Source organism: Rhipicephalus sanguineus, chromosome 7, assembly GCF_013339695.2.
Source record: "Rhipicephalus sanguineus isolate Rsan-2018 chromosome 7, BIME_Rsan_1.4, whole genome shotgun sequence".
NCBI lineage: Eukaryota > Metazoa > Arthropoda > Arachnida > Ixodida > Ixodidae > Rhipicephalus > Rhipicephalus sanguineus.
Genome location: NC_051182.1, coordinates 165211760 through 165225234, shown reverse-complemented (window position 1 = coordinate 165225234; position 13475 = coordinate 165211760). Strand labels below are relative to the sequence as shown.

The following is a 13475-nucleotide window of genomic DNA, read 5'->3' as shown; positions in this document are numbered from 1 at the left end:
GGTCTGCGCTACACGACTGTTGCTCTCTGATGGAGACAGCCGCACTTTTCATGCCTTGTCCGAAGCCGATGTGTACGGCTTTATCCAAATAGACAAAAAGGACTGCATCAACCATGTCCACAAGCGAATGGGTGCAGCTTTACGGAACCTTGTGGACAAAAGAAGGCTCAGGGTGAGTCTCTTGGGGGTAGAGGAAAGCTCACACAAGAGAAGATCAAGAAGATCGCGAATTACTACGGATATGCCGTGAGGAGCAATATCAATGACGTGCCAGCTATGAAGAGGGCAGTCGAAGCTACACTGCTGCACATGACATCGACAGATGATGCACCAAAGCACTCAAAGTGCCCCGAGGGTGCTAGCTCTTGGTGCAAGTACAATAGAGCCTTGGCCAATGGGGAGAGTCCACCTTCACACAAGAATGCCCTGCCGGCTTGTGTTGGGGCTGCTCTGGAGCCAGTCTTTGCGAGGCTCAGTGATGAGAGCCTGCTGGCACGGTGCTGTGAAGGGAAGACCCAGAACGCGAGTGAGAGTCTTCATTCGGTCATCTGGACCAAACTTCAAAGAATGGGAACGCTTCGCTGGAAAGTGTGAAGCGAGCTGCCGCTGAGGCTGTTGCCATCTACAACCAAGGAAGAAGGGCAACCAACGAGTCCATTGCTGCAAGTTTGGGCTATATTGCTGGGGATTGCCTTGTTCGACGAAGCCTAGAAAAAGACTCTCTGCGTTTACGCAAGGCAATGCAACTCATCTGAAGAGCACCAACACAAAAAAGACTCTTGCAAGGAGACACAAAACGGGTGCAACTGAAGATTACAGTCCTGGACTACTTTGAAGGTATTCTCTCAAGCATAGCAACCTATTACCCAGGGTAACATGCTGCCTAACATCTAGAAGGTTCTTCCTAAAGACTGAAAAGACATGAGCAGCCAGTCGCTTGAGCCCTCATACCCCATGGCTTTTCCAGAACCCCCCAGCCGCTTGTCATGGTGGGGTTTTGATCATGCTTTGCACATTGGAAAATTTTTTTTAGATATGATTCCTTGGGTGGAACAAGACACTTTCTGTTTTGTTTTGAAGGGAAACAGATGGGGAACATGTGAATAAAATTTATGGTTAAAGGTTCCTTTTAGAAATTTATACAGTGCGTGTCAATCTTCAAACACGATTTTCTCAGCTTCACATTTTTTTGCCAACTTGACCAGCCTTACGGATCTTTTCATTATGTTTTTGTAAGGTAATTTTGATAAATTTTATACCGTTGAATTCGTAAGAAATAGGACTGTGGAGCTATGCTATTTTTTTGTGGCTAAGATGAACATATGAAATTTTGTGAATAATGTGAGCTAATTGCATTTCAAGATTACACAATGTCAATACAATTGAAAGTTCTTATATGATGATATATCTCAGTGACAATATAAATAGCATAGCTCCACATGGCAGGTCTTTGGCTACAGCTGCATCTTAAACAGAACCTAAAAATACTGAGGGAAAGTGTCTTAATGACCCGTAAGAAATTACCTAATTAGATTTCACTTATGCTCTCACAATTTGATAACTAATTGAAGTACATGAAAACTAATTATATTTTTGAAAACAGGAGGAAGAAATACATATACACACCCAATTTCATTACAATATCTCCAATAATAAAACTTTTCGTTTCGAGACCAGTGTCTCCCCTTAATCAGCACATGGTCATATAACTTGCGGAGTTTGGCCACTTCGTTAGAAGAACGCACAGGAGTGAGCCTTCGAAGTCTTGAGAAATACTCCTGCTCCAAGTGCTTTTTGTCGCCGAAACGTCTTTTCAAGATGTCTAACGCGTCTTCGTAGCATGCTTCGGTGGTAGGAAGTCCCGCTATAGCTGCCGCTGCGTCTCCTTTCAAGAACAGCCTCAGGTAGTTAAATTTGTCGCTAGTTGAAAGATGCCGTTCTGGTTGATGACCTGATCGAATTGGTCCCAGAACTCGCTCCACTTGCACAAGTCACCAGCGAAAGGGTTAATCGTCAGCTTCGGTAACTTGGCTCCTGGCCTATCAGAAGGTCCCATAGCCGCTGGCACGTCGCGAACTTCGATGTGCGGTGACACTGGAGATGTTTCGCTATGCTGGCGGCGTTTGCTCTGGAGCTCGGCTAGGATGCGGGTCGCGTTGTCCTCATATTCAATTACGGTAGCATACTCCGCCTCGAATGCTTCGTCACTTATGTGGCTCTCCATCTCATCGTTAATCTTCTTCAGCTCCTCGTTATTGCTCTTGAGCCTCTCATAAATCGAGTCGATTTGTTGTAATGTCGCGTCATCATTCTCAAGTAGCGCACTTGCCTCTTGTATTAGCTTAGTGTTCTGGGCCCTTCGCGTGGTCCTCTTCATCTTGAGCTTGTCCATGGCGATCAGCTGATCTGGTGGCCTCCGTAGTTCGCGGCTGTTGTTCCAGTCGGTAGCCACCAGCGATTTCCCTTGACGGTAGCTCCCGGCTGTCGCCTCCCGGGCTTAACGGCACCAAATGTAAAATATGTGGCACAAAAACCAGCCGACGCGGACTTACTAGCTCAAACAGACGTTTATTAGCGTCCGCATGAGCCCAGAACCTCAAGATGGCTCCTTCGTTCCTGGTAGAACGCGCTCACGCGCCCGCTGGGCCAAAGCTCGTCTTCTTCTTCCAGCAGGCTGAACGCGGGAAATTCAACAGATGTTATTAATTTGGACTTTATACGGAAAATCACGGCGACGGCAAAAATCCGCCGATAGTGTTCATATAATTGCTATCGCAAGGGTCAATGTACGGGGCAGATTTTGCCCCCCCCCCCCTTAGGTGATTAGGGGGAGGGCGTCCCCCCTGCCCCCCCCTTGTGCGCACGCCTATGCTCCTGGGATGATTTTTTCCATGAGATTTGCAATGAATCGAAATATTTCTAGCCTTCATAAGAGCCCCATAATAATACTCAGGTGCTTGAATGTTAATGCAATATGCTTTTGTATTGCACTCCAGGATGTAAAATTCGCTGCTCCAAAGTGCTCCCAGATGCAAAATTATCTGCTCCAAAGTGCTCCAAGATGAAAATTTTGCTGCTCCAAAAGTGCTCCAAAACAGAAATTTTGCTGCTCCAAAAATTGCTCCAAATCAGAAGTCCTCGGTAGCATCACTGGTATCATCTTTTTTGTCTTTTTTATATACCCTCCTCCGCTGTAATGCCTGTTGGCCTTGTAGGTAATGAAATCAATCAATCAGCCAGTCAATCAGCCTGGTGTGTCATTTGCTTCATGCCATGCCTAGCACTGTTTTGTTCAAACATTAGTGCGCACAAACTCACACACATCAGCACACTTCTGCACTTGTTACCGCTCATCATTTTCCCACGTCTTCACAACATGTTGTATCCTAGCTACAATTACTGCAGGCACTGTCGTCATCACTGGTCCAGTCATGTGCATTGTTTGCCATGTTGAGCATGTAAACCCGCTCCTGCCTACAACCTGCACCCCCAACCGGCAGAAAAATTATGCCCTCGTATAAATTGTGGAATTCAAAGTGTTTATTCTCTCTCACAGACATACTTGCAAATGAGAACTGACATGCTTTGTTAAAAGCTGCATTACTTAAAATGATGTGTTTGTTTCAACAATTATAAGATCTAGTTTTGTGTTGTGTGGATTTCTTTGTTGTGAATAACCACATATATGTATTTTTATCTACCCTTGTTTTCTGCTGCCTGTTCTCGTTTTGTTTTGTTTTCAGTGGTGACGGTGCTTGTCAGGCTGCCTTTATGCAGCTTTTTTCCCCCGTCATTTCCAACCACAAATGTGTATTCTGCTTGTACTGTGTCGTTAAATAAACTCAACTCAGCAACCTCATGTCATCGCTAATGCGGGGGGCTTCAAGCGCTTGCATTTTAATTCGGTCGTTCTCGTTTTTGTGTCTTGCCTGTAGATGAGTCTCAGACGCACGCAACGCTGCTGGCCGAGAGAGAGCGTGCCTTGAGTGACAAGTGTGCCGACCTTCAACTACGACTGACGACACTCGAGGCACAAAACGTGGCATTGCGGCGGGAGAAACAGGAACTGGCTTCTGAGTGCGACACGCTTAGGGAACAGCAGAGCAGTTTGGAGGAGTACGAGCGCAGGTGAGGGGAATTTTAACACTCCAAGAACTTACTTCAGTTTGCGTTTGGCACACCGACACTGGCTACTTTAAGGGGGGACACTTCCCTTTAAAATAACAAAAATTTGATCTTGATTAAACTTGTGGAGTTCGTGTATATTTGTGTGCAAATTTCAACTATGAAATTATTTTTCTAGTGCATTATGTAGTTTTTAAATGCCAAACATTTTATTTGCTATTTAGGAGCAAGATTTTCTCCAAGTGAGAAAGTTGCCAAGTAAATTAGCATATCAGAATAATCTAGAATGTGAACTGTATGCAATAGAACAAAACTGATGTTGTAAACGCATTTGGACAAAAGTTATGATAACTTAAACATTAATGACTGAGTTGATCGAAAGCTGCAATTTCATTCATGAATCTTCAACATACCATAACATTTGTTCAAATGGGCTTAGATTGTCCATCCTTATTTTCTTGAGTACAGTTCTCATTCCAGATTATTATGATATGCTGCTTTACTTTGCGACTCTCTCAGTTTAGGAAATAATCTTGATCTCCGAAAGCACATGAAATGTTGGCTATAATTAAAACTACACATTGCACTAGAAAATTAATTGCATATCTGAAATCAGTACATAAATAAACATAATCTCATCAAATTTCGTCAAAAGCAATCAAGAATTTTTTTTAAGGCTTCCCCTTTGAGATGAGTTTTACCTCACAGCCAACTCCACTTTTTAAATTCAAGTTTTTTTACAATGCAGAAAAGCTCTTTCTAGCCAACTGCTGAGGCAACTAAGGGACGATCAACCCTTCTTTGGAAACATGATTTATTTCAGCAGATTTTTATGAAGCTTTCACAACTTATATATATTAATGTGCTGATTTCGAGTATGTAATTATTTTTATGGCACAATATGATGTTTTTAAAATATTGGTCATATCATTTGCCTTGTTTGGAGCAAGAAACTGTGAAAGCAAGTCAGCATATCTCAGTGATCTGGATTGAAAACTGTATACAGTAAAACAAGAACGCATGTCCTAAACGCACTTGAACAAAAAGATGTGGAACTTTCGTGAACGAAATCTCAGCTTGACATCGACTCACTCGCAAACGGTCGTTTTCATAGCTTCTTCTGGTACTGTGGAATGCAGCAACATCTTTGCGCAAGTAGGAACACCAAAAACAATGTAGTTATAATTTCATTTGAACAGAGAAACCACCTTCTGCTCCTACTAAAGCGATACACAATGGCAATTTTTGGCATCGAATGTGAAGCTCGGTCACGTGGCAGCAATGCTGGTTGCGGTGCATTGTGATTGGCTTGACAGGCCAAGTAGCACGTAACATGCATGCTGTCCCAGCTGGGCCACACTATTTGTACACTAAAAAACTACAAATACATTTTTTGTACATTACCAGATACAAAAGGCTTTTTGTTTTTAAATATCATATTTGGAAAACAATTGCAGCATGATGTGGACGTGCTGTGCACTGGCCACCATGAAGTGATACTTGCTGTATGTATATCTCTAAGAGGTGTGCGGTGACTGGAAGCAGCCAGTTACGTTATTGACAGAGTAGAATGTGAAGCCTATTTTTCTCATCGTATGCTTTGGTTTTGAACTTTTGAAGAGTAGTAACTTGAGTTTTCAAGCACCAATTCTTATATCTTTCTGCATTCATCTCGGTATTCAATACCACACACACTGCAGTGCTTTACAAGGCAGCCAAAAAAAACTTTGTAGGGCCCCTTTAATGGTGTGTGTGAAGCATTATTCAAGTTGACTCACGATAAAGTTGGCCCTGCAGGCTTCTTTGACGTCCTGACATTCATTGTTGGCGATCACGCTTTCTCGTGCACCACTGATGTAGTGAATCCTCTTGGAAATGTTACAGCGCACGCAGATGGGGACAAAGGAAGAAAACACAAGACGTTCAGCACTATGTCTTGTGTTTTCTTCCGTCGTCCCCGTCTGTGTGCACTTTAACGTTTCCATGATGCGGTACCAACTAGCCCACGAAGCCATCCTCGTGAATCCACTTGGTTGTACGATTTTAGTGGCGACACAGGATTAGGGCGTTAAGCTCTGGCAACATATATTCTTTTTGTTTGCAGGGAAAGCAACCTCAGGGCAACGAAAGCAAGACTCGAGCAGTCACTGAAGGCCCTCAGGGCTGAAAAGGTGAGCTGTGCACAACCGTACAGACATTCACATTCACGAGTCGACATAGGCTTAGTGCTTGCCAACAGAAGGTCTGCTGTGACACGGAGTGCAGTTCCCAAGCTCACAAAATGGAAGTTCTGAAAGATCGAATGATTTGTTGCCGCCATATGTGGAACTTAAGAGACAAAATATAATACAAAGGACGAGCGGGAAAGAGTACTGAGATTCGGAAGAAGCTGTTGGCTGTCCAAGGGACACAGCACATTTTGTCCGTTAATTACACACGCGTGCATGCACTGTATAATGAGGATTCCTAGTATGTTTGATGCCGTCAGAAAACGTTGCTGGCAGTCATTCAGAGCTGTTCATGTGTCATGTCTGCGACCCTAGTAAACAATAAGCAATAAAAAAAGTGTAAAAACGTACGCCAGTTTTCTTTGTCACCTACCCCCCACACTTTACGAATCTCCCAAATATTGAGGTCCCCAGGTTGGCAGGTATGTGTATGGCACCACTACATTTGCCATTGCATGCAGCGAGGATTTCTGAGTCGTATAAGAAAAAACCACGTCGCGACCATGCCACGTCGAGTAAGCCACATTCAACACGTTAAGCACAATATGTTGCTGCCGGTGCTGCTCCTTCTCACACATTTCCTTTGCGGCAATAAGTGCCGTCTGTGCATCATAAGCTTGTACTATAACATCACCAATGCTTGGTCGTGCAAGTGGTCACCTTGTTGTGTAAGTATGATTGGGTGGCCTCAGTCATAAAATTTGAGACGCTGAAAATTTTGTCCAGACGAATGGACTCAATCTTTGTGAACACCATGTTTCACTTCCCTGAAAGCAAGCGGTGAGGACTGCTGTATGCCGAAACAATGGATCCTGAGGTTGTCACTGTGCAGGCAACTTGTGGCCACCATCACGAAGGCCACGCAATATTGTTAAACTTGCAGTACATTCACAAATGTTTCACAAGTTGAAGATCATTCTGTAGAAGCCAAATGCCTGTATATCAACCCTAGATGCATTATTGTGCCATAAGCACATCAGGAAAAAGCTCACAGCTGCCCCTACACATATTTTCCACATCCTTGCATTACATGAAGGTTCCTGAGTGCATCTTATTTCTTTTTGGACACCTCACATACAGATGACACTAAAGTTCTTGAGGATTAAAATCCTTAGATTCCTGGACATTTTTTTCTATTCCTCGATATTGATTTGATGGTAAATGCACACTGTCCTTGCTTCTTCAACCAGGATGCCTTGTCAGTGCAGCTGAGTACGCTGCAAGAGGAACTGTCCAGCGAGCACAACAAGAGTGCCTTGCTTCAGGAACAACTCCGTGCCGAGGTCAGGACCCACTTATCTCGGAACTTCCATGTGTGATCCATGCCTTTCTTATGGCATTTAATGTTCATTTCTGTGTGGTCCTGCTTTGTGAGCTATCCACACGATTCTAATTGCTATGCAATGCTATTCTTGGCTGCTGCGCATTGATTGCAATGACTGGTTGTTCCTGTCCAGTGTACATATGTCCTCGAGTGAACTATGAGGGATTGACGAAGAAGTAGGTTGATTATTCCAGTTTATATTAGGATTATAAGTTTAGTAGTGCTGTAAAATAAGTGCTATTGAGATAACACATTATATATTATGTTGACGGCAATACCGTAAGGTAGAATTTATGATCTTAAAGGAAGACTAGAGTGAAACAATGAATCGGTTTAGATTGATAAATTGTACTCTGAGAACTTTAACGCCATAATTTCACCATCATAAGTTTAATAATAGAGGAGAAAATCTGGGTCAAAGTTTCGTTTTTAAATTCCACTCCAAAATATCTGCATGTGACATCACGGAAGTTCAAAGCGTATTTTTTGTATTTTAGTAACATTGGCTGAACGAAATTTCCTGAAGCTTGGTATGTTAAGTCTCCGGCCCCCTCAGAGGACTATGTACTTCATTTTACTAATTAGGAACTGCGTAGGACCTACCAGTTGCCAACAAAATCTATGATGTCACGGTGTTTGGTGCGGGAATTTCAAGGTAGCGTCACCACCCACGTTTTCTTTTTGCACATTTTCTCGCTTACCAAGCGTCTTCTCGCGGCAAGCGTGGTAATTTTGGAAGTGTGAAAGAGTAATTTATAGGGGTGTGCGAATATCCGAAATTTCGAATATTTTTCGAATAGTGTTTGCTATTCGATTCGATTCGCACTGAAATTTTACTGTTCGAACTATTCGAACTTCCCAAAGACAAATGCAGTCAACGTCCGGTTGAAAGTGACCCCTTCTGATTTTTAGTATGCTTCACCTCATTACACTCTCGTATTGCGGCAAAGCTGCCTTTCAAGCTCCGTTACGGTCGAACTTAGTCAAGAGAAAAGTCCAGTTGGAAGTGGTCCCTAGATTTTCAACATGCTTCACCTCATCACACCCCCGTATTGCGGCAAAGCTGCCTTTCAAGCTTCGTTACGGTCGAACTAAGCCAAGAGACAAAGTCCAGTTGGAAGTGGTCCATAGATTTTCAACATGCTTCACCTCATCACACCCCCGTATTGCGGCAAAGCTGCCTTTCAAGCTCCGTTACGGTCGAACTTAGCCAAGAGACAAAGTCCGGTTGGAAGTGGTCCCTAGATTTTCAACATGCTTCACCTCATCACACCCCCGTATTGCGGCAAAGCTGCCTTTCAAGCTTCGTTACGGTCGAACTAAGCCAAGAGACAAAGTCCAGTTGGAAGTGGTCCATAGATTTTCAACATGCTTCACCTCATCACACCCCCGTATTGCGGCAAAGCTGCCTTTCAAGCTTCGTTACGGTCGAACTTAGCCAAGAGACAAAGTCCGGTTGGAAGTGGTCCCTAGATTTTCAACATGCTTCACCTCATCACACCCCCGTATTGCGGCAAAGCTGCCTTTCAAGCTCCGTTACGGTCGAACTAAGCCAAGAGAGAAAGTCCAGTTGGAATTGGTCCCTAGATTTTCAACATGCTTCACCTCATCACACCCCCGTATTGCGGCAAAGCTGCCTTTCAAGCTCCGTTACGGTCGAACTAAGCCAAGAGACAAAGTCCAGTCGGAAGTGGTCCCTAGATTTTCAACATGCTTCACGTCATCACACCCCCGTATTGCGGCAAAGCTGCCTTTCAAGCTTCGTTGCGGTCGAACTTAGCCAAGAGACAAAGTCCGGTTGGAAGTGGTCCCTAGATTTTCAACATGCTTCACCTCATCACACCCCCGTATTGCGGCAAAGCTGCCTTTCAAGCTCCGTTACGGTCGAACTTAGCCAAGAGACAAAGTCCGGTTGGAAGTGGTCCCTAGATTTTCAACATGCTTCACCTCATCACACCCCCGTATTGCGGCAAAGCTGCCTTTCAAGCTTCGTTGCGGTCGAACTTAGCCAAGAGACAAAGTCCGGTTGGAAGTGGTCCCTAGATTTTCAACATGCTTCACGTCATCACACCCCCGTATTGCGGCAAAGCTGCCTTTCAAGCTTCGTTGCGGTCGAACTTAGCCAAGAGACAAAGTCCGGTTGGAAGTGGTCCCTAGATTTTCAACATGCTTCACCTCATCACACCCCCGTATTGCGGCAAAGCTGCCTTTCAAGCTTCGTTGCGGTCGAACTTAGCCAAGAGACAAAGTCCGGTTGGAAGTGGTCCCTAGATTTTCAACATGCTTCACCTCATCACACCCCCGTATTGCGGCAAAGCTGCCTTTCAAGCTTCGTTACGGTCGAACTAAGCCAGAGACAAAGTCCGGTTGGAAGTGGTCCATAGATTTTCAACATGCTTCACCTCATCACACCCCCGTATTGCGGCAAAGCTGCCTTTCAAGCTTCGTTACGGTCGAACTTAGCCAAGAGACAAAGTCCGGTTGGAAGTGGTCCCTAGATTTTCAACATGCTTCACCTCATCACACCCCCGTATTGCGGCAAAGCTGCCTTTCAAGCTCCGTTACGGTCGAACTAAGCCAAGAGAGAAAGTCCAGTTGGAATTGGTCCCTAGATTTTCAACATGCTTCACCTCATCACACCCCCGTATTGCGGCAAAGCTGCCTTTCAAGCTCCGTTACGGTCGAACTAAGCCAAGAGACAAAGTCCGGTTGGAAGTGGTCCCTAGATTTTCAACATGCTTCACCTCATCACACCCCCGTATTGCGGCAAAGCTGCCTTTCAAGCTTCGTTGCGGTCGAACTTAGCCAAGAGACAAAGTCCGGTTGGAAGTGGTCCCTAGATTTTCAACATGCTTCACCTCATCACACCCCCGTATTGCGGCAAAGCTGCCTTTCAAGCTTCGTTACGGTCGAACTAAGCCAAGAGACAAAGTCCGGTTGGAAGTGGTCCCTAGATTTTCAACATGCTTCACCTCATCACACCCCCGTATTGCGGCAAAGCTGCCTTTCAAGCTCCGTTACGGTCGAACTTAGCCAGAGACAAAGTCCGGTTGGAAGTGGTCCCTAGATTTTCAACATGCTTCACCTCATCACACCCCCGTATTGCGGCAAAGCTGCCTTTCAAGCTTCGTTGCGGTCGAACTTAGCCAAGAGACAAAGTCCGGTTGGAAGTGGTCCCTAGATTTCAACATGCTTCACCTCATCACACCCCCGTATTGCGGCAAAGCTGCCTTTCAAGCTCCGTTACGGTCGAACTTAGCCAAGAGACAAAGTCCGGTTGGAAGTGGTCCCTAGATTTTCAACATGCTTCACCTCATCACACCCCCGTATTGCGGCAAAGCTGCCTTTCAAGCTTCGTTGCGGTCGAACTTAGCCAAGAGACAAAGTCCGGTTGGAAGTGGTCCCTAGATTTTCAACATGCTTCACCTCATCACACCCCCGTATTGCGGCAAAGCTGCCTTTCAAGCTCCGTTACGGTCGAACTTAGCCAAGAGACAAAGTCCGGTTGGAAGTGGTCCCTAGATTTTCAACATGCTTCACCTCATCACACCCCCGTATTGCGGCAAAGCTGCCTTTCAAGCTCCGCTACGGTCGCAAATGTATTAACTCAAGAAAACGCTGGTTCCAACTTAGAGATGAAAGATGTGGCAGAGTTGGGGGCTCAATTAATGCTGTTTTGGACCTGAAATTTGGGCAGGAAGTCCAAAAAATCGGACGCCGAAGCTTTTTAGCGTCCAAAATTTCAGATGTTCTTATATATCGACGTCTACAAGACAGATTTGGAACTCCGGACTTGAAGGGAGCACACCCTTGTCTGGCACACCAATTGGCCTTCCACAGCAGTTGAAAGAGGAGGAGAGGCTGAGGAAATGGCATTTTTGCCCATCACGTGTAAAGTGTTGTCGGCAACACTTTGGTTGCACCAAATAATGTACATAAATACAATTCGGCCTCTACATTGCCTCATTCTTGATAAGAAAGACAAAATATGACCCCACCAGCGCTTCATCAAGTAATTTCACTTCGAATTATTCGAAAAATGTTTGAGAAATATTCGAAAATTATTCGAAATTATTCGATTCGATTCGCACTCAAACTTTATTATTCGAATTTGCTCCGCACCCAACATTTTTGCTATTCGCACAGCTCTAGTAATTTACTAATGCAAGAAAAATTGGTTTTCTCTTTAGTGTCCCTTCAATATATATATATATATATATATGCTACAAGGACTTCATTTGTGCTACATAATGGCAGCTTTGTTTTAATAAACTGCATGGCAACCCAACCGTCTAATTCACTGAAGCATATCAAAAGTGGAAACAATGAGCGTGCAGGGAAGTGTAGTATAAATGCAAACATTTGTTCTTGAAAAGAGGGCCACCACACTGATTCCAGAATGCGAAAAGTCTCCCGTTGCGATAGGCATATTCCACAAGAAGGCATGGATGAAAAACGAATGACAACTATTCTTCTGTGCGTTTGACGTCGTATCGTAGGAACAAATTGTACTAATCCCCACATTTCACTATCTCAGGAGAGACTGTCGCAGATGTACAGAATTTTCAGATAAGCTTTAGACAGGCATTTTTTACCTCTAGGTTTAACAGTATACATATTTGTCTACTTTGCGATGTCTCTTGAATTCACAATATCCGGGTTTGAATGCAGTTCGTAATACAAGATGCAACATGAAAGCTTCAATGTACTACACTGACCTCGCCTGTCTGTCATATCACTGAGAAATCTAGCACATTTAGTGCCAATACAGTGGACTCTCAGTAAACACAAATCTCCTAAACGGAATTGCTGCTTAAATGGAACAACTGCTCCTACCATGATTGGTTTCATACTTGAATTCTATACCCCTGTTCATCCCTCAGTAAACGGAACTCCTGTTAGACAGAACATATTTTTCTGGTCCCTTCAGGTTACGTTTAATGATAGTCTACTGTATTTGCAAAAAAGTCAGTGAGCCTTCATATATATCAAAACTTGCTGGCTTATGTTACGACTGTTCTTAGCTGGGCTATTTTGTTTACGTAGGTTATGGCAAAACAGTGTAAACCACAGAAGATGTGAAAGTACGAACAGGACAAAGTGCTGCATTCGTATTCCTTCTTTTGCCTGTCCCATCATTCACGCTGCTTTGTCATAGAGGGCTTATTTCAGCTTACTTCTTACTCTGTATATGCAAAGAAAGTAAAAGCCACAGTTTTGATATAACTCCATTAACAAGTAAAGACATGACTTCGAACGAGTGGTGCATAAAAAATGAACTACTCATTCGAAGTCATGCATCTTTACCAACCTCTCCAACTTCTGTACTTGTAAGTACATACATATTGAGACAGGAATGTTCTCACATTTTAAAGTAAATTCACTTTCTTTCAGCAAAATGCGGTGATGTTTCTTGAAGCCTACAACCATTTTCGATGTTTTGTTCCTTCTTTCCAGCGCGAGAAGAGGCTTGAACATTCGAACACTCCATCACCTACAGCATCGCACTACAGTTCTGTCAGTGAAACTTTCAACTGCAACCCAGTGAGTCTGAATCTTGCCCTCTTAACATGCTGTTACTCAAGCCCCACACTGAGCGAAAATTTATGCAGTGGTGACAAGCAACACGACTAAGACCACTGTCACTTACAAAACCGAACCCCAGTCACGCGGCTGCTTTGGCGACGTATCTCTGGCTTTGCTGGCATGGGGGCACCTACTCTGTGCCGAAACTGTTGTGACACCGGCAGTATACCATAACGTAGAGCAATATGTTTTGTTCTGCGAAGCAACACAAA

General features: G+C 44.1%; 2 protein-coding genes across 2 annotated transcripts in view; one reads left to right on the top strand and one right to left on the bottom strand.

The window, feature by feature from the left end:
• LOC119400472 (protein argonaute-1) overlaps nt 1-13475 on the bottom strand; it is a 379544-nt gene that overhangs the window by 69771 nt on the left and 296298 nt on the right. The window lies entirely within an intron of this gene.
• The window catches only part of LOC119400471 (TATA element modulatory factor), a 67494-nt gene that overhangs the window by 41622 nt on the left and 12397 nt on the right, over nt 1-13475 (top strand). Inside the window, exons 18-21 of the mRNA XM_037667526.2 lie at nt 3936-4128; nt 6230-6296; nt 7544-7636; nt 13135-13221. Of these exons, the coding sequence (XP_037523454.1) occupies nt 3936-4128; nt 6230-6296; nt 7544-7636; nt 13135-13221 (440 nt within the window). The remainder of the gene's footprint in view (nt 1-3935; nt 4129-6229; nt 6297-7543; nt 7637-13134; nt 13222-13475) is intronic.